Source organism: Grus americana, chromosome 20 (genome assembly GCF_028858705.1).
Source record: "Grus americana isolate bGruAme1 chromosome 20, bGruAme1.mat, whole genome shotgun sequence".
In the NCBI taxonomy this organism is placed as follows: Eukaryota; Metazoa; Chordata; class Aves; order Gruiformes; family Gruidae; genus Grus; species Grus americana.
In genome coordinates this window covers 130527-152386 of record NC_072871.1, presented here as the reverse complement: position 1 = coordinate 152386, position 21860 = coordinate 130527, and the positions used below count along the sequence as shown (strand labels likewise).

Below are 21860 nucleotides of genomic sequence, written 5' to 3'. Positions count from 1 at the left end.
ATCATGAAATGCTCAGAAAAACACCCAATTTCCAGTTTTATCTGGAAATCTAGTGTGAGGTGGATTCCAAATTTAAAGGCTCAAATGATGCATGTTAACTGAATGGTTAGGCACAGCTGAAGATGAATTCAGAACCAGCACTTAAAGTAGTAGTCTTAAAGCAGCTGCTTCAACACTTTCCTGTTGGACTATGACCATGATACAGAAATGGTTGTGACAAAACTGGAGTCATGTTGTGGCTCTGAATGTGTACATGATGAAACAGCACCCTTCCCTATTCCCCTATGCCCACTGATAACCTCCCTCTTCCTCCCCAGCGAAGAGGCAGTGAACTATAGGCACAGGGAGTGATGAAGGGGCGGGGGTCTGTGGAGAAGCCGGTGAGGGAAGGAATTGAGTGGGACAAGTGGATCCTGCTGAGTACCAAAATTCAGTGCCAGATCTTATGGACGAGGTTTTTTATACAAACTGTTTTAAGTTGTTTTTCACCTACTCACACACATCGTCTCACTGATTTTAGTTGTCTACTCTCAGGCCTGTGTTCCTACGCTGTCTGCCCAGGACTATGGGCATCTGATGCAGAGGATGAGGGATGCTGGCTGTCAAATGTGTCTCTGGAGTTCTCACTGGCAGGTGATAATGACATTAGAGAGCTCTTCTCCATCCTCCGGGAGTCAGCAGTTGTTGGGGTTTTCCTTTGCTGTGCGCTTGCAGGAGCAGCAGTGGTGGCTGTGGTGGCTAGGGCTTTTCCAGAGCATGGTTCTCCAAGCAGGATGGGAGCTGCGCCTTCCTGAGCTCGACTGATAGGCGTGTGCAGACCCTTCTGTTAATTGTCATTGCGTTGTTTTTCCTGATGACCTCCCACATGCCCATTTTCATTCATGTTTCGTTCATGCCAGTATTTCTCTGACTGGTCTCTGTATTGTAATCTCACAACAGAGAAGAATAGTGAGAGCTCCCAGCCTCTCCTGCCATCTCATTTCCCACCCAGGTAGCTGAAGTCCTCGCCCGGCAGGGCTTGGCTCCATGGTGAGAGCCGGTAGAACGAGGGGCAGCCAGGGGAGACAGCGAGAGATGCTCAGCCCCAGGACACCACCAGCCCTCTGCCCGTGCCAGGATGACTGGCGCCTTCGCTCTGGCTCGGAACAAGCCCACGCCGATAGCTCCGTGTCCCCGCGGCGGGTGTCGCGGGTGGGCGGCGCGGGGCCCCTGCGGCACCAGCGCTGCGTGAGGCGGTGAGGGCCGCGGCTGCCGCCGCCCCGCCCGCCCTGAGGAGGACGAGGACGAGGCTCCATGCTCCCGCCGTCCGCGCTGAGGGCGCCAGAGGCCCTGCCTTCCCGCGACGGGGCGGGCGCGCCCTGTGGCTGCCGTTGCTAGGGCGCGGCGCGGTTGTTGCTAGGGGTGCCATAGAGTCCCGGAAGTACTCTCGGCTAGAGCGGCACCCGGAAGCAGCTGTTCCGTCGCGCTCTGTGCAGGGAGGCGTGGGATCATGGCGGCTGGCGCGCAGGGTGGCGGGCGGGCGGACTGCGGCCTCTGAGGCGCCGCCATGTACTCGGCTGCTGCTGCCACCACCGCCTCCTCCTCCTCCTCCTCCTCCTCACCGCCGCGACGGGACTTCATCTCCGTCACCCTCAGCCCGGAGGAGGCGGTGGGGGCCGGTGGCTACAATAACAGCAAGGCCTGGAGGCGGCGCTCCTGCTGGCGGGTGAGGGCGGGCTCCGGGCCGTGAGGAGACCCGAGCCGCGGGGGGCTCCGGGCCGTTAGGGGAGGACCCGGCCTGGAGCGGGTGGGGAGCTGTACGGTAGTGGCGGGTACCCCCGAGCTGGGTGCAGGAGGCACCTGATAACGGGGGAAGCCCTGTTGGACTGCGGAGGGCGGGCAGTGAGTGGTGGCCCTGGGCTTGGGTGCAGCTGTGGGTTGGGGGTCTTGGCTCGGGACACCTCGTTCCGAGCTGGGGAGGGGGCCTAAGCTGTGGGCACCTGACGATGGGGATGCCCTGGGCTTTGGGGAGGGGTGGCCCCGGGCCGGGGGCTCTGAGAAGTGTTCAGGTGGCAGCTCTCCCCCTGGTTAGGGGTTTGTGGAGTGCAGGGTGGCTGAGAGTGCTCTAAGTCATATCTTAATTTTTGTGAACAAAGCTGGGGCGGGGGGATAGGGTGTGCGCTTGAAGGGAGTCCTACCCTCTGCATCTGGGGGGGCAACACTGTGCTCTCTTGGCAGGAATGGAGGTAGGGGGAGATTTGGCCTTGGTGTCTTTGCCCACTGTTTTAGGGCTTGAAGGGACATCCCTGTCCTCTGCCCTAGGAGAGTGAAGAGAACCATTCTGCTTTTTGTGGGAAGGCCAAGTGTGAGAAGAGGGGTCTCTGGCAGAGCTGCGTCTGCTTGGGGGTACGGAGTGGGCAGGCAGCTTTACTGGGAGTGGGAGTCTTGGGCTGGAGAGGCAGGGTTGTTGCAGATAGATGAGGTATAGCCACCTATAGAGGCTTTACAGGTGGAGTGTATGAAAAACTTGTTTAGGGATACAATATGGCAGCTTCTCTCATATTAGCAAGTAGGGAGATGTGGGGATAGGGCACTAGATGTTTCCTCCTTCTTCTTATCCTTATTCTTTGTCAGAAAAAAAATGTAAGATGGTTGTGAATGCCCTCGCGTATTCTTGTACCTCAATCCTACCCATCCTACAGTCAATGCCTCTTTTCCTATCCTACCCTGAGGAAACACAGGGTTGCTGGGTTTCGTGCACCCTTCTGCAACTGGGAGATGATGATACAGTTGGCCGTGCAGGTGGAGCCAAAGGTGAAGGAGTGGGATCAGCATCTTGCAGTGTGTGCAGGGAAGGGTGTACTGGGTTGCGGTACAGGATTACTGTACTGTCAGCAGTGTGGGAGGAAAACAGGAAATGTGTGCTCTGGGGCTCAGCAATGTAAGCACATTGACAGTTCTTCACTGAAGTTATTGCAGCCTCTGGTAGAGAACGAGGACTATGGGAAGTGCTGTGGGGTGTAGAATGGTTTGTAGGAAACTGCGGGTTGTTCCCAAGTGTAGCATTGGCACTGAAGCACCCTCTCTGTATGCCAAAACCATTAATTAGAAGCAAAATGCTGCTCTGGTGAATTTTGATAGGAGTTATAAAACTAACAAAGTTAATGTTTAACTCCATCTGCTTTCTCTCTAAATGGAGGAAACTTCTCTCTCAGGTGAATGTAGCATTTGTCCTCTGACTTTTAGTGATTTTTGTTGTATATACTTCAATTTTAAAAACACATTTTTGCCCAGGACTAAACTTGAAAACATTGTGATTTTTGTCTTGTTCGTTGTTCTGTTGGTTCACTTCATTTTCCTGATGCTGCGGGTTGGTGACTTTATTTGTGGTGGCAGGACCTGTTCTGTGTGACAGTCCCACATATGTTTGTCAGAAGCAGGATGCCTTTCTTGTCCAGTGACTGGTGCTTAGCTGATGTTGAGCCTTTCTTCTTTGTTGCAGTAATGTTTTTAGTTTTCCTATCACTTTCTTCTGTTTCTTGTTTTGCATGTGTGTTCTGTTCTGTAGTACCTCCCCAGCCAGAAGGGAGGAAAGAGGCTTTCGCTTTATTTCCCAGTTGACATCTGGGCAGATGCACAGGTCAGCCAGCGCAGGTTGTGATGAAAGTGCGCTGTAGGTGATGCTCTCTGGGAATCTCAGCACTTGGCAGTCTCTGAGGATCTTGCAGCAAGTAGCTCTGGTGTTTCTCTGAGCCTGCTGTGCCATATGCTAGCATGTTATATTTCTATTTTCTCTGTCATCAAAGAATATAAGCAATGGATGTCTGCAGTTGGAAACAGAGGGTAAAATTAAACCTACTCAGTTTTGTGTTTCTTGCTCTGAATGAACCAATAAGAGTTTATTTTTGACCGAGCAGGCTCTTAATGTCATACTAAATATTCTTCCTCTGACTTATTTTCTCTCCTAAAGAAATGGAAGCAGCTGTCTCGACTACAGCGGAGCGTAATTCTCTTCCTGTTTGCCTTCTTGGCGGTCTGTGGAGTCATTTCATATGCAAGCATGGGGGAACCATGGAAAAGTATGTGTTCTGTATAACTCAGAATTATTAGAATGTGATGTTCTATTTAAGAGACTATTGTAGTTCTTATAACTAGTTTTAGTTTTTATTGACAATGACTGGGTGTATCCATTAAAGTGCAGTCATGAGATGGTTTTATGTGACATGTTTCAATGACTTATTTCTGCTTAATCAGAAATATTTTTCATATACCTTTTCATTGTTTATCTTTACTAGAGCAACGTTTTGTTTTAGTTGATTTGGAGGCCGTGAGTGTTGGTTTTGGTTTTGGGTTTTTTTGGGGGCGGGTTTGTTTTTTGTTATGTTTGTGCGTAGATATTGGTAACCTGAACAGTAGAATAAGATAATCCTCTCTTGGTTTTGATTGTCCATCAGATTAGAAATTCCAAGTTTTTGTACAATACAAAGGCACATTTACCTTTGGTATTTTCTTACTGTCTGTATTGAGAAGCTAAAATAATAGCAATTAAAAAAAAGCATGTGCCTTTTAGCATCCTCCTTGTATATTAAGGAGAGTGTTAATACCAAAAGACACTTTGTAGCTAATAATTAGGTGTGTTTATCAATGTTTTGTGAAGGGAAACACTTTTTGGAGGTTCATCTAGTATTTGAATGCAGTTACAAATTTCTAGCTGGAGCCTAAACTGTTGATTCCTTGTGCTGAGCAGTTTTGTGTGTCTAGGTCTAACAAACAAATCCTTGGATGATCAGAGAACAGAACCAGAAAGTCCTGGATTAAAGCTGGCAAATCCAGTCGTTCTACCAGCACCCCAGAAAGCAGACGCCAATCTCGGAGACTACCCAGAGCTTTCACCGCAGGTACTATGAGAAGAAATGAGTTTTATAAAGCTACCAAAGAATTTGTGAAAGCTCCAAATAGTGCTTGGTTCTAACAGTTGTTAAGGAGAAAGGAGTTATAACTTGTAGTAAAAGTCTGCTCTGGGTGGAATGCTCCCCTCTCAGGAAGGGCTTTGGTGTAGTATTTCTCGGCTTTACCTTTTTTATTTAAGTGTTTGGTATACTATTTCTTAATCACTGTTAAAACTAAGAGTGCCAGGACTGTAGGTCACAGTGACCTCTTCTTGAGGCTTCACTTTCCCACTATGATTAATTTGTTTGGACTTGGAGTGCTCTGGACGTCAGTCTTGCTGTTATGAGGAGCTTAAATAGACTTGCGGTTGAATATGAGATGTAGAATACGGGCAGTGTTACACTGAATTGGAATAACTTTCTTGGTAGCTTGAAAAATAGCAGCAAACAGAACAGATGTTAGCAGGTTTTGAAGGCTTACATTTGTGGGGAATGTGACGGGAAAGAAAAAGGAACTGATTGTGTGTATTAGTGGAGTAGAGGAATACTGATTGCTGTGTTGCTCTTCATGTATTTACTTCATGTATTTTGGGATTTCCAGTTAATGAATATGAAATTTCATATTAAATCTTTCCTTCGTTGTGCACAAATGTACACGTATTACAGTATAGTAATTCTTGGTATTATCTAACACTGGCATTTTGTAAAATTTTTTTTTGCATACTTTTTGCTAATTCTAATAAAAATTTACTGTGCCTAATAAAATGGAATTAAATATCTTTACAATTCTTTGGCAGTGCCTTGTGTTAAATTAATATCTGGTAGCAGTAGAGGTAGTTTAAAGGTAATTTATCAGTGTAAACTTAAGAACTGGATAATTTTACCAAAAGTTTAAAACAAACAAAAAACCGAGGTCTTCAACATACCTTCCATTCGGGGCAGAAATTGCATGCTGATATGATATCAAAGTAATATTTATCTGAAGTTATATTTAACACTGGAATACTGTTGATTTACAGTTTGAAATGTTACCATCTCTGCAACATACCAAGCACCTTTTTTTTTTCCTCTTACATTCTCAGAAGCCGCCAAAACTGCCTCACGCTCGGCGTGGTCCTTCCAATCTTCAGATCAAGCCACCATGGAGGGATGTGAGGCTGAAGACCCAACATGATACCAGCAGGGTTGTAGAAGAGCCAGTCCAGTCTGATAAAGAAGAGAAAACAGAGAAATCTGTAATCAGGTAGTAATGTTTCCAGCAAGTTACAGCGCTCCCCTCCTCACCACCACCACCCCCCACCACCCCCCCCAAGATCCATTGCATGATGGAGTGAAAATTGTAAGGACTTTTTGTTGTCTGTGTCTGAGGTTGCTTTATTTCCTTACATATATTTGTTCTCAGGTCTGGCCTGACAGCTGTTGATATTGCTAGGCTGCTCTATTTAATTTTGGTGAATGTGCAGATTTTCTGTTTTTACTGTTTGCATCATAGAACTGCAGAGGATTTGGAGCTCTACAAGGCTGTCTGTGTTTCTAATGCACTTAGGCACTCTTTATGCCCAGGAGACTTCTCAGTGGCTGTAGGTTTCTGCCGTTTGTTTTGTAGTAAATATTGATGTACCAGTATCAATACAATAATACTGTCACAAGTGTCTTTGACCTGGGCCAGACTTAGAAAATTATAGCAGTGTCAGTGGTATGATGTCACGAAACACAGTAAGCCCAAGTTGAACTGGCAGAAGTTGTAGATGTGTATGTAGGTGTGTGCATGTAACTGTACAAGATATGCTTACCTCTTTCTTACAAAAGGTTAATCATACAGTTCAAAGACCCCCTTATGCAGATATAGTAACATGTTTTACAGAGTGTCTGTGCTGCTATGATTATAGAGCATTATTCCTTAAGATATTTTTGATTGAAATCTTTTGATTTGGGAAGAACTGAAGGGATGTAACTTGGATATAGAAAAGACTACTCTAAGTTCAGCAGAGGTTCTTAAGATTTGGAACACTAGACTTGGTTTTTTTATATGTTTGTGTCATTTTCAGCACTGGCACAGCTGAGCTGATCATAGTATCAGAACTGTGCCTGCATCAGCATTTTGGCTGTTGGTATTATCTGAAATCTCTTATAATGACTTGAAGTGTTTTATTCTTGTGCTTCCACTTATGCTGTAACTCAGAGTTAAACAGGTGGTAACAGGAAAACTTAGGAGAGCAGTGAAAACATAGTGAAGACTTGATACAAATTTAAAGAATGAAAGTAAGAAATGAAATTATGGGATTTATGTAAGTCATAAGGTATGCTGACTGTAAACAATATAAACTTTAAAGGTCCTGTAAGTCTGGTTCCCTTAGGAAGCGTATCATGAACTCAAAGGCAACACATCTATATATTAAACAGCATGGTCGCGATTGATTGAGCTTGATGTGAATTTGGCTTGACTTGAAGTCCATTCTGAAAGACTTCTCCTTCGGGAGATTGTTAATAAAAACCTGTAAAAACTGATTTATGCATCTGTGTGTGTAGGGAAGGTTTGTGAACCTCTTGGTAGTAAAGCAGGTACTTTAAGTGTCTAGTTCTATGTGCTTATTCATGATTTTTTGATGATCATCGTTTGTGTGGCACTATGTAGTGTTAGTGGCTCCTGTGATTATTTCAGAACTGGTAGGTAACAAAATGCTTCTAATCCAGCATTCTCAGGTGTCTTAATTATTTTTAGAAGTTCTTTATTAAATTCCATTGCTGAGAGATTTAACAAAATTTCAAGAGTCTGTAAGACACACTTTTTTAATCCAGTAAAATTTCTCTGATGCAAATTACTTTCTTTGAACAGAAGAATTACCTAGTGGACAACGTAGTTATTTTGATCCTTGATAGGAAATCCAACTCCTGTTTTACCAAAGTATTGTGAGAAAAAGGAAATGCAGAGATAAGACTTTATTCATTTGCATGACTTTCTGTGATCAAATTAAGTCTTAATCACAATCCCTTGTATTTTCAGCTGGAGAGGAGCAGTGATAGAACCTGACCAAAGCACTGAACCTCCGTCTAGTAAAATAAAGGAACCAGAAAAACCTTCATCTGTGGAAGCTGAAGACCAGAAGGAGCCAGGTAAATAGTACAGTTAATGATACCTTTATTTCTGTTCACTTTTGTGGTTGAAGTTGTGCAATTCCTCCTCTCATGGTTTTACGCCAGCTGGCAACTAAGCCCCACACAGCCACTCAATCACTCCCCCCACAGCCAGATGGGGAAGAGAATCGGAAGAGTGAAAGTGAGAAAACTCGTAGGTTGAGATAAAGACAGTTTAATAGGTAAAGCAAAAGCTGCACGCACAAGCAAAGCAATCCAAGGAATTCACTCCCCACTTCCCATTGGCAGGCAGGTGTTCAGCCGTCCCCAGGAAAGCAGGGCTCCATCACATGCAACGGTTACTTGGGAAGACAAACGCCATCACTCTGAATGTCCTCTTCTTCCTTCTTCTTTCCCCAGCTTTATATGCTGGGCATGACATCATATGGTATGGAATATCCCTTGGGGTCAGCTGTCCCGGCTGTGTCCCCTCCCGGCTTCTTGTGCACCCCCAGCCTACTCGTTGGTGGGGTGGGGTGAGGAGCAGAAAAGGCCTTGACGCTGTGTAAGCACTGCTTAGCAGTAACTAAAACATGCCTGTGATATCCGTACTGTTTTCAGCACAAATCAAAACCACAGCCCTCTACCAGCTACTATGAAGAAAATTAACTCTATCCCAGCCAAAACCAGCACACCTCCCCACACACATCTATTTTATTTATTTTAATTAAACTAAATAAAAAAGTGTAGGAAATATTATTTACCTAGAACATCCAAGCCTTCAGTGTCCTTATTCCACCATGACAGCCTTCAAGGTTATTAGCCTTCAGAATCTGAAAATAAATTTTAGTGATAAATCTTTGAAATATAGCCTCTGGGAGGAGGCAGACATTGCCATTCTTCCTCCAGGAAAGGATAGTCTAGAGAGGGCTTGAAAAGGACAGCTTCTTTTTCCAGCAGTGGTTTTCCTTTTGTTCTGCAAATACAGGGAAAGTGACTTCCTCCCTGAATTAAACTGAACTATTTTTAAGGCTCACCATAAAGCTGTAGAAGTTGTTTTTGCAGCTTCTGTCCTTGTGGAGTAAAGAGCCTGTGGTTCTGCTTTCTGGGTTCGTGCAAGGAAGTTCTGATATGAGAAATGTAGCATATTACAGTGTGATATATTTGGCTTTTGCTAGCTTAGTATATATGGGTTTAGTTATGCTGCTTGGTGTTTTCCACTCTAGAAATCTTTGTTTATAATTTTGCAAATTTTCAGCTAACAGGCTTGAAATTTTTCATGTTGAATGTGTAACACAAGCTCAACTTTATGGCAAATTGTGAACAAAAATTTCAGTTGAACCATGAAAAAAGACATGGCTTTGCCCAAGATGGGAAATGTAAATTTTCTTCCTTTTTTGTATTAAATGAAAAGTTCAAGAGAGAGAATGTTGTATAACTGATTTTACATTTAGCAGAAAGCAATGAATAAGACAGGGAAGATGAAGGAAAATATGCTATGTGGTAAATCAGCCAAGAATCATATTATTAAGCATATACATTCAGCAGCTGAATTACAGTTGACTTAAGCAATCTTAATCCTGGTATTTCCTGACTTTCTGGTCTTTGAACTTTAGTGATATTCACCTAACAACTGTGCATGTGATTGTTTTAATGTTTTATTTGCAGAAATGACTTTTTTTTTTTTTGCCAAGGAGAAATCGAAATTTCCATTTGACTGAATTGCTGGCCAGAAACCCTGACTGGTTATTCCGCACAGGAAAGGCTGTACTGAAAAGAATAATCTGAGGATGTTTTTCCATTACATTGATCATTTAGTTTGGAAGAAAGTTTACTCTGGGTAGAATGCATCAAAATGCTGTTCGTTTTAGCTGCATAACTCCCCTGCAGAAGTATTGAGCAAGGTGCTGTTTTCCTTTTGCAGTGCCCGTAAACGAACGTCAGATGGCTGTGATAGAAGCATTCCGCCACGCATGGAAAGGATACAAGGATTTTGCCTGGGGCCATGATGAGCTGAAGCCTTTGTCCAAGTCCTACAGTGAGTGGTTTGGACTTGGGCTTACCTTAATTGACGCCTTGGATACCATGTGGATTTTAGGCTTAAAAGAAGGTAATTTTTTTTTTTCTCCTCCATTTTTTTCCCCTCTAAAATAATTCCTTGTTTTCTATTCAGGCAGTACATGTTCAAGAATCTCTGAGGGGAACATTTATTATGTGTGGCCAATAAGTTTAGTTTTCCTGTGAGGGTAAATACATGTGTATATATTTATAAAACCAATATGTATAAAGATAAATATTAAAAAATCCCAGCTACATTAAAGGACACCATTTTTCCTGGAATATTCTGCTATTACATATAACAATGGATATGTCTGCTAGAAACTGGGGAATGGATTAGTAAGCCTCCCGATTTTTTTCTGTACTAAAGCCCTAGTGCTACCTTTGTGCCGTTATACAGCCACTGTAGGCTTTCGACCTGACAGTCTTAGGGAATTAGCCTGAACACTCCTAGATTGTGTTTCATCACACCTAATATCCGTGTTTCATATCTGGAGTTAAGAAGGTTGTTTCTGTAAGAAATCAATGGGTGGAGAAGGGGAGTGTTCAATACCTCCTTCCTGAATGGATCTGCTGTCTGTATTTTTTCACAGTTATTCTGGAAGTGACTATGTTAGAAAACTTTCAAACATTTTAAAAACTAACAAAAAAATTCTGCAATTCTGTCGCGAAAAGCTTGCTTAATCAATATTTAAGAGTTATTTTGTGTGGTTGCTCTGGTGGGTTTTTTTGTTTTGTTTGGTGTGGGTTTTTTTTTTTGTGGTGCAGGGTTTTTTTTTTTAGTGGTAAAAATTTCTGGAACTGTTTAACCTTGGTAGATAGCCACCTTTGTAAACTTACCCATCATGCAATTTTTTCGTGTCAAGATAGGAAGAACAGAGCTGCTAGTAAGGGGACAATAAGCAGTGAAAGTCTTCATGGTTCTGGCTCTTCTACCTTTGAATTTTGTGTAAAATACTAAATCAAACAAAAACTCCCCGTCATGTGTTGGCAGCAGGCCTGAGCAGGCTGCTTTGAAGTTTCATCAAGTTGACAGTGTGCTGGTTTTTTCATAAAACATTAATTGTGAACTTCATAGAACTTTTAAAATAAATTATTAGTAATTTATATGTGTAAAAAATGGGTTCTTGGTGAAGGCTTCTTCATATTTTATGGCAGTTCTTTTGCTGATTGCCTTAGAAAGCTCCTGGGGTTTCTTCTGAATAACAAATGCTGTATAAATGAAAGTTCTGTTTGAGATTGCCAGTCTTTCTTATGAGCTGATGAAAGCTAACACTTCTGTGAAAGAGGACCTTACCATATCTGTTGTACTGCTAGATAGTGCTAACATCTGACAGGGGAGATTTTTTTTCTGTGCTTCTTCTCAGCCTACCCAGCATCCAAGACATTTCTTCTCGTGAGGACACAGAGACATTCTTTTTCTCTAATCTCCTGTGGAATACCTTCCATTTCTGGGAAACTGGTTGTGCTTCTGCACCTGCTCACAAGCAGGAGTTTCTGGAAGGTGTGAGATAATTTGAGATAGCTTAGCCTTCACAGTTAGGGCATGAGCTAACTCACATGCGCCATGGATTTAGACCCTGTGCAAAAGCAATCATTGAGTGATGCTGCTGATAAACTGACAGCTGAATCTAAATTGGCTTTTTTTTAACATCCTTTTTGAATTAGTATTGTGATAAACCACCATTTTTGTTTCTGTGGAAAAAATTGAAGACTGTCAGGATTTTACGGGTTAAGTGCTCCCCAGGACATAGCTAGACTAATGGCTTAATGGCTATTAACTGCAAACGTTATCTGTTATCTTGGTAGATAACAGCTTTGGTTTAAAAAGATTTAATTCAAAAGTTCTGAAGGCTCTTGTGGAAGTGTAACATTGTCTGATAGGGCAAATGGGTGGACTTAAAACATCTCAATTTCTGGACTATTTTAATAAAAATTCCTCAATTTCTTCTTTATTTTAGACTATTAGGAGCTTTTTATTTTGCTGGGAATTTCTGTCTGTATGCATCTGTGGTGCATGCTGAATAAGAATTAAGCCAATGTAGTCAAACTTCTCCCAGCATGTGTTCATAGTTTGTTTTCCACCTAAAATTACGATCTCTGTTTACAGATATAAGTAACTGTCATGGATATATGCTGTACTAATGTCTCTAGTCTAGTTGTTGGAACATGCCAGAAGTTCATAACTGAACTATCTTTTATACTTTGCAGAGTTTGAAGAAGCAAGAAAATGGGTAGCAATTGATTTAGTATTTGATAAAAATGTGGATGTGAACCTCTTTGAGAGCACTATCCGTATCCTGGGGGGCTTGCTGAGCACCTACCATCTCTCGGGAGATAGCCTCTTCCTGGAAAAAGCTGTGAGTGACTGGTCTTACAAATGAAACCGTATTATGTATTCCATATGGGACAAAGTTGAGGGAAGATTCAACAGAAAGTTAAATGTTGCTGGTTTTTAACAGTTTCATAGTTAAAGTGGTGGGAAAGGGATTTACCATTAATCTTTTAAGCCTGCACTTCTGTTTGCTCTCACTGTGTTTTATCAGGTATTCTTATATGCCTGTTCTTCTGTTGATGAAGAGCTGACCATAATAAATTTAATGAAACAAAAGAGAAAATAAATGCTTGGAAAAGAGTAATAGTTGTCTTTTGTTTGCCCTTTCTGTGTGTCTTGACAGCATCAGCCACCTTTTTAGATTAGCTAGATGCAGTCAATTACTTTGGAATTACATCATGTTGCATAGGGATTGCAGACTCAAATGAGGCATGCAATACTAGGAACAAAGTAGAAACTCTGTAGTTGTTATTATGAATAAATCCATGACCCTTTTTCATGCTGGGCTTTCTTGCACCATCTAAAAATAAGCTGCTATTTTCTTTTTTTTTCTGTCTGCTTGGTGAAAGAAAATCTAAAGGGGTGTGTGTGAGTGGGTGTATATTTAATTTTTTGTTTCTTGTTTTGTCCTGTGCTCTTGGGTTTTCTTTAGAAAGACATTGGGAACAGGCTTATGCCAGCATTCAAGACCCCCTCCAAGATACCATATTCTGATGTCAACATTGGCCGGGGCACCGCACATCCACCTCGCTGGACATCTGACAGCACTGTGGCAGAGGTGACCAGTATTCAACTGGAGTTTAGGGAGCTCTCTCGTCTCACTGGAGATGAGAAATTCCAGGTATGAAAGATTCAGTCAATGTTCTTCTTTTTCCACCTCTCTACAGCACCACCACTGACTCTCCATCAATACATGTGGTCTCTGTAGTCTCTAAGTGACGTTAAATGAGTTGTGAAACTCTAGATGAGGGAAGGAAAAGAAACAAAAGTAATTCCAATTATTTTCTTAAATACCAAAAAATAGTTGTGGAGGTGAATAATTATTTTTCTCCCTCAGAAATAGCTTTTGATTTTAAAAAAAACAAACCAAGCCACAACAAAGCCAAAACAAACAGCATCCTCACCCTCCCCCAACCCCCTAGTTTTTATCATTGACGTTTTTGTTTGACACTAGGTTATCAGATTTTGAAAAAAAATTAAGCTAAACAGGGTCTCTGAAACTGTGCCTTGCTTAATGTTGTCAGAATTGTGCGTGTGGTTTCTTGATGTCATTATCTAAATGCAAAGAGCAAAACCCTGGTGTTGCCATCCAAGGAACTAAAACATGACTCACTGGATAAGGGTCTGACAGCAGGTCACAGTATAAGGAAAAGTTAGTTGAAATAAAAGTAATTCCAGAGAAAAGAATATTTTCCACTCTTTTGTTTGGCAATGTTGTTTTAAACTGTATCCACATCTCAAGTTTTAAAGAGGGCAGTTAATTAAAGAAGTTTTACCTATTGCGTGATTCACGTAGTTGTTATGTCAGCTGGACTTGTATTTTGCAAATATGAGTAAATCAAATCATAGTCCTATGCCATAGGCTTTTGAGTGGGCTTACTTGAAGGAAAGGAAATAGTTATAATTATTTCAGAGTACTGAAATGTACCCAGAACATCATGTTTTGAGAATCAGAACATTTGAAATCCTGTATTTAATATATTGCACGAGCTGAACTTGATGTCCCTGATGTTACTTTGAGGAAGAAGAGTTAAATGTTTGTTACCAGCCTGAAGTTACTAGCCACAGTTTTCTGCATCATTTATACCTGTAATTTATGTTTGCTATTTTCTTTCTTTTAGAAAGCAGTAGATGAAGTGATGAAGCATGTTCACACTCTCTCAGGGAAAAATGATGGATTAGTGCCTATGTTCATAAACACGAACAGCGGGCAGTTCACTCACCTGGGTGTCTATACTCTGGGAGCCAGAGCTGACAGCTACTACGAGTATTTGCTCAAGCAATGGATTCAGGGCGGGAAAAAAGAAAACGAGTAAGTTCTTTCCACTTCTTATAGTGGTGTGAGAATTATGTGAGCTGTAAAACTTGGCTGTTGTAGTTTGTTGTTTAAAGAAAAATAATGTAAGTGCCCAACAGTTGACTGAAAACACCACTGTTTTCAAAAGCAAGTGTCATGGTTTAATCCTAACCAAAAACCAGGACAGCAAGCTAAGCAAGAAAGAGGGACCTGTGGTAACTTGATGTAACAACAGCATGAGAGTTAGGCTTAGTCTCAAAACTTCTTATCAGAAAACTTTTCTTCCTCAGCGCATCAGGTGTGAGGAGTGTTACAGACAGGAGAAGAAAATTAAGTCTTTACAGTAGATACGGAGCATAATTAGTTCCAAAATACTGATCATACTTCATTTCACCAGCAATGTCTGTGTTTTCTCTGGGTTTGTTAGGGAAAGGTGAATCCTAGAAGATGGTTGAGGTGGGAGATTTAATCCATAAGGAATAACTTAACTTAGAAAAAAAGAGACTGAAGTTTGATGTTTGTGTAAATTTTGCTTTAGGTCTTGTATGTTTTTCTTATCTGCACTGGATAAGTGGAAGAGAATGTTTGCAAGGAGCAGAGGAATTAGAGATGTTGGAAAAGATTTCCTCCAAAACAAGACAAAAAATCCAAGCAGTTTTTATCTGCTTATAAACTAATTATGTTGGACTTGTTCATGTCAAGGGGTTGAATGCATACAGAGCAACAATGTGCCTCTCTGAGGCATTTCTTTATATCAGAGCAGGTGCATCTCTACAAAGAAGTTTGCATCGCTGCTTTTTCCAAGCCATGCTTCACTGTAGACGGAGAACTGTTGTCTTTGGGACTGTGAATGATCGCATTTTGCGAGCCTCAAAATGGAAGTATTCAGCAGTTTTTCCCACATAAAAGTACTTTGAAACAAGGGAAATTCCAATTAAATATTGTGAAACAATGTTTCACAATAAGAGTGGTCAAACATTGGAAGAGATCGCTCAAAGTCATTGAATCTCCATCTTTGGATGGAGACACTACTAAATGCTTGGATGGAGGTACTAAAAAATTGCTCAGATAAGCCCTCAGGCGAACTGATCTAATTGAATCTGCTTCAGAGCAGACGGTTGAAGTAGAGGTTTTTCTTGTCAGTTTTCACATTTGGTTAAATATTGTTCTTTAGACTGAAATAACAATCTCCAAAACCGTTTGCTGATTGTGCTGAATATCGACTATGATTAAATGTGTTCTCAATGTGTGTGTGCGAGCCAACTGGGAATTATTTTAATTCACAGACTGTTGGAAGACTATATGAGAGCCATAGAAGGAGTGAAAAAGCATCTTCTTCAGAGATCGCAACCCAAGAAGCTTACTTTTGTAGGAGAGCTTGCTCATGGCCATTTCAGTGCCAAGATGGTAAGAAGTACAACTGCGTTTTAGAAAAGCAACAACAAAAGAAAACAAAAACTACCACCAAAAAAAAGAAAGAAAACAACATTTAGACAGGCAAATGCAAAGCTTCTGTGCTGTCTTTACCCTTTCTCTGCTCTAAAGGAAAAAAACAAAGAAACAAAAGAGAAAGACTCTCTGTGTGTGTGTGTGTGTATATATATAGCCAGGGTGATGGCATTACTGAGTAACTAGTTTCTCACCTGTGCAAACCAGGGGCCTTCTCTTTGAGTTACTCTAGTAAATCTGTTTATGTTCCTGTAACACTGAACATTTTGGTGCTGGAGATAAATTTTCTTTCTCTTTTTTTTTTTTTTTCCCCTGTTTTGGTCATAAAATTCCAGTGTCTGAAACACTTGAGGCAGTGCCTCAATTTTATGTATTATTTATTTTCCATAATTCAAAAATATATGCAGACACTTGCACACTTGGCTTGTCAGGTTTACCTTCAAAAGAAGCAGATCTAAAAAAAAAAATCTGATAACTTTGGAGGGTTCTGTCCATTTATGACATTCGTTTCTTTTCCTATGTGCAGGGTTACTGAGTAAAACAGTATGCTGTTTGCTGTAGGGAAAATTGATCTTAACTCCCTGCTCTTAATTTGTACATCCATGCTCTTTAAAATGCATTTTAAGACCTTTCAGTTAAAGATTTCATGCAAGTGCAAGTACTGTATGTTTGTGTGACTCTCTCTTTTTTTTTTTTTTTTTTTTAAGATGAGCGGTATATTATTAATGTATGTGTAGCCTTAACGCATACTCTTGTTGTCCTTTGAACAATTGTTTACTGTAGCAAGTAAAAGCTAAGAAAGAAACATCCCTGCAGTCCTGATGCTTTGTCTTGGGGAAAGCAAGCAGGAATGCTCTTCACATGATCATCTTCAGGTGCCCCTCTTCCATACCTACACGAAGAGCCAAAGATGTTTTGTACAGGTTCTGGGTATCTGTGACATTCAGATGGCTGTAAACAAGAGAATAAATCTAGGAGAGCTAGTGGTGGGAACAGGAGCCAGCTGTAGCCCAGACTCTCTAGAAAAATGGTGCTCTTGGCATCTTTGGTGCTCTATAGGCGTGACGGGTAATAGCTTTACGTTACCGCAAATAACAAAGTTGCAAGAAAGGGGCAAGTTTTCAAGCAGAGATATGCTTGAAAGCTTATCTGTGTTTTCCAGTTGGATCAGTGGATCTAATGATCTCTGCAGATGTTGTCTCTCTTACAACAATGCTAAGATGATTATTTCAGAATGATGAAAATCTCCTTCAGCTGACATCTCCTCCTTCTTCAAAGCTTTGTTTTCTGTGGCTGACTCCCATCTCCATTCCATTTTAAGTTTAAAATTAAATTCCTATGATTAGTTGGTCCCTTATGTTGTCCCTTTAGTTGTCTCTATTGAGACACCTTGAGGTGATTCTGCCCACCCCCCCATCATGAGTTGGTATGAAATGTACACTTCTGATAAGCCAAAAGACACTCTCTTCCCCCTTGCCCTGACTTCAGACCTTTCTTTCAGAAATTTGACATAAAAACACACAGGCTTGTATACCTTCCAAATTAATAATGTCTCTGTAATAATGCTGTCTGCCTCATGCTAGATTACATCAGATTATTAAAAAGTTACCTTCAAGTTCTGGGTACCTGCAATGTGTTTTGAAGAAGAGAAAGAATAATAATAATAATAATAAAAAAGACACGCGCATAGGGACACAGAGGCGCACATACCTCCCCAATAAGAGTTGTCTTGTCTTGCAGGATCACTTGGTTTGCTTTTTGCCTGGTACTTTGGCACTGGGAGCTCACAATGGATTGACTGCTGATCATATGAAATTGGCCGAAGCCCTTATAGAAACCTGTTACCAGATGTATGCTCAAGTAGAGACAGGCCTGAGTCCAGAGATCGTGCACTTCAATCTTCATGCACAAAAGGGCCAGAAAGATGTGGAAATCAAGGTGAACAGCTAGCTTGCCTGAACTGTAATTTGATGATTCTTCTGTATCTCTGTTCTGCTGTTGAAACTCCCAGTCGGATATTAGTGATGCGCTCTGTTGTGGAGCAGCTTTTCTTTTGCTGCTTCGCTTTCTAGGTGTACCCTAGCCTTTGTTTTTAATTAACCCAGTAGTGTATTTAGAAGCTGTGTTATGCATAATAAACTCTTTGGGGTAGATGGAGATGGGAATCACTAATTGTCTTCCTGCATGTGTCCTTGATAAAATTCCCTGTCTGAATTATTCTTGCTTTTATTTTTCTCTTGCAGCCTGCAGACAGGCACAACTTACTGCGACCAGAAACTGTGGAAAGCCTTTTTTATATGTACAGATTCACCGGTGATAAGAAATACCAAGACTGGGGCTGGGAAATCTTGCAGAACTTCAATAAATACACACGGGTAAGGTCAGCTTATAATGACGTTGTTTTGTCAGGACTTTATTCATTCACTTGCTCTCTAACAAGAACTCTGGAAACTTACTATTTTTCAAGAGTCGTCAAATACCTGTGGGGAAATTCATAAGAACACACAGAAAAATTCAGTTCACGCAGTGCCTTAAAGTTTGAGATACAATACATTCAGGGAAATAACTTGTATTACATTCATTAAAAGGTAAAATTCAGACTCCCAAAGTGTCTCTGCATCTTCTTGGAAGCTGTTAAAATCTCTACTGCAATCATTTTTAGAATTCAGAAGCTGAGAAGGACCTGGCTGGATTGAAAGAACCCTTTGAAGTTAGGAAAAAAAAAATTGCCACAAAATGGCATTAATGTTTTAAATAGGGTGTTGGGGCATTTCTGTATTCATTCTGATGACAGTGCTCATGGAGATATCACTCTGATGTGCTATAAAAGTGTGGCCCAGATGCCAGTGGTCATTAAATATCCATGGTTGTTATTAAGAAAATAGGTATGATACTCTGACTAACTCTGGTGTAGAAATTGCACTAGTTACTTTCTGTACACTTGTCCGGAAACTTCAAAGGGATGTTCTTTGTGATACCTCTTTAACTTAAGCATAAACGGCCACTGTGCTTCATTTTATCCTTGTGGTTTCTTTTAAAATGCAGTGAGATTTTTTTCATAACTGAAGTTTTATATGTAAATGAAAAACAAGTATGAAATGAAAAACATGCTGATCTGTTTCTTAGCACTTATTTTCTCCAAGTATATCTGGATGTCAAGAAGTGAAAACTATTTTGACTTTTTGAAATGTATAAAAATTCTGCTTTTTTTTTTTTTTTTGGCACAGGTTCCTACAGGTGGTTATACTTCCATTAACAACGTCCAGAATCCCAGTAATCCAGAGCCACGAGATAAGATGGAGAGCTTCTTCCTTGGGGAAACACTTAAATACATGTTTCTGCTGTTTTCAGATGACATTGACTTAATCAACCTTGACAAATACGTATTTAACACAGAAGCTCATCCACTCCCTATCTGGGTGCCAGCATAGACTGGGTGCCAGCAGACATTCCAACGGTGGCATTTTTATCTTCAAGTCACTTTACTTTTCAGGGTTTGAGGAGAGATGCTATATTGCACCTTTTTTGTCTTAAAACAAACAAACAAAACCTTTGGGAAAGCATCTCTGGTTTGGAGAAGTCATGTCAGTCTTAAATCTAATCCCTGGTTCTGGGATGGACAAACTGTGCCATACTAAGCTGGTTTTCTTGGTATTGATGATGAGGTTCAGAGAATAGTTGTAGTGTGGACCATGACATTCACGAGGCTCTGGTGAACCAGAACTCACTTATGTCAGTCTTACTAAAGGCTCATTAAATATCAGGAATGCAGCAAGTTGTCTTACAGCACAGGATTGTCCCTGGAGAGAAGGAATAAGCCTACAGGTTTCTGGTTTATTCTGGATTCACCGAAACACTCTGTTACAGCATCATTCCTTCACATGAACATACAGTGTTTCAGGTGGTACGTGGAATAAACAAAGAACGGTAATGTTGTCCCAGGTTGAAGCAAAGCTGTCAGTATTGCTACTGATACTCTGATCTCATTCCAAACTACCGAGCTATGCTGCATCATGTTAGAAGGAGAAAGTGGCAGCAAAGCATGTGTTGTGCGGTGTCTTAGTTTTATAGAGCACTTTGAACAACCTGTTCAAGCTGTGGTTGAAATGAATGATGGAAGAGAATTTGCTGCTGGTTTGGCTCAAAGCGGTATATAATTTTGTAGAGGTATTGCAGTTTTTTAACTTATCTGCAGGAATGCAGGAGATAATGTGAAACGCAAGTGAAACTACACATGCATTTTATATATTATTTACATCAGTTAGACTCAGGTATTCTGACTGAAAGCTGCTTTCTGAGGGTGGGCACTGGGAAAGCTTGTGAGCACATTAGTATAATTCTAAGTCAGCCTCCTGCCATCCCTTCCTGTCCAGATATTGCATTTTAAGGTGTTTGTTGATTCAAAACAAGCTTACACTGTACAGCAAAGTTCATGTTATTTGTCATTTTTTGGACTGTGGAGAGATTGTCACTTTTTTGTTCCTTAGGAGTACTTTGGGTAGAAGTATTGTCATTAGTAGTATTGAAAGCAGACAGTCTAAATGTATTACAACAATTCTTGGTCCCAGTAGAATTAATGAAATCTGCTCAGCTGCTTGAAGACAAAGCAGACCCAGGTTTTTTTAAGAATCTTATGGGAACCCTGGGATTTTTGTATGTGCAAATAGATTTTAAACTATGCATTTGGAAATCAGCTTTCTGTAGTGCTTTTCCTTTTGGTTTTGTAGCTACTTGGACAGTCCTGTATTCACATATAAGTTCTCAGAAATGTGCTTGTTCATATTTCTTAAAGAGGTTGTTCTCACCAAAACGTCCTTTCCCCTCACATTAACAGTGAGGTACAGTCCCCTCTGAATCTGGGGCTGCTAAATGGAACTAATTAAATCTGACTGTAACGGTTAATGTCCCATTCACTATGGGGGGTATGTGCATTTTATAGTATTTGTAACCTTTGATTTGTAAAGTAAGATGCATCTTTATTTGTCTTATGCTGATCAGTTCTGTGTGCTAGAGTCAGAAGTTATCCTTGGGACCACTATTTAAGTCTTTTAAAGGATATTTATCATTCCATGTACTAATGATGGTGTATGGAAATGGAGAAATTTTACAAATTATTTAAATGCACCTTTTCCTGTTATCAAAGGGACCCTGGGATTTGCAAGACATGACAAGTTAGTGCAGAATGTTAATGTTCCTCCTGTTCACATGCCACCAGGAATGCTGGAAATTAGTTGTTCACATGTGCAGTGGAATCCAGTACCTGTAGCCTTTGTCTGCACAACTGATTTGCTCCTAAGACTTTTGTTTTCTTTGACATAACAGCAAAGAAGGAAAATGCTGTTGAAATGTGGGAGGAAACACCTTCCATGTTTTTGTTTGTGGAGCAGGTTCATGTTACTGAGGAGCTGAGCTCTGGCTAAAAGCTGAAGATAAAAAAAAAATAAAATTTCAGTGAGACTACCCAGGCCCTGACTTGTGTTGCTTGGGCCTTGTGCCTTTGATTGTAGCTTTGATTGAACCCGTGAGTAATGACTGTGCTATGGACTGTAAAACTTTCAGAGTTTGGCATTTCACCTATACAGCAGTCCTAGTGAGGAAACAAAGATTTCTTAGAAAGTGGAATACATATAAATGCTCACCAAAAATCTTCTGTTGTTGAAGTCTTATACCAGTCTTAATATACTCACCTCTACAAATGGGACTGTGGGAGTCTGTTGTAATTTTTTTGTTTTATGATTGGCTTGAGAGTAATAATCTGTTTCATAATGAGTTAAAGGAAGGAGAGAAGAATAAATTGTCACTTTCCCAAACACACTTTGTGTCTTTTAGCTGAGTCTGTTGGTCCAACTGATTTCTTTTCTACCTAATTCTTCCTGGAAAACCGAATCTTTTTGCAAAGTGTGGCTTTACTGTCCTCGTCCTTTAAATCTGAAGTTAAGATTGTTCAGCTCTCTACCTTTGAGAACAAATGCTGGTTTCAGACTCCTGTATCACATGTGAAATGGCACAAACCGAAATAATCTTGTAAAACCTTATCTGCTTCTTCCTGTTCTTTTGC

At 40.8% G+C, this 21860-nt stretch overlaps 1 protein-coding gene across 1 annotated transcript; it reads left to right on the top strand.

Annotated features, from left to right (window-relative positions):
- Positions 1-1441: 1441 nt before the first annotated feature.
- MAN1B1 (mannosidase alpha class 1B member 1) lies at positions 1442-21616 on the top strand. The gene is made up of 13 exons (XM_054848199.1): positions 1442-1705; positions 3950-4058; positions 4741-4877; positions 5951-6111; positions 7873-7982; positions 9868-10053; positions 12213-12361; positions 12989-13177; positions 14178-14368; positions 15640-15760; positions 17543-17740; positions 18046-18177; positions 19030-21616. The coding sequence occupies exons 1-13, from the start codon at positions 1547-1549 to the stop codon at positions 19231-19233; spliced, it is 2046 nt and encodes a 681-aa protein (XP_054704174.1). The 5' UTR covers positions 1442-1546; the 3' UTR covers positions 19234-21616.
- The last annotated feature ends 244 nt before the right edge of the window (positions 21617-21860 follow it).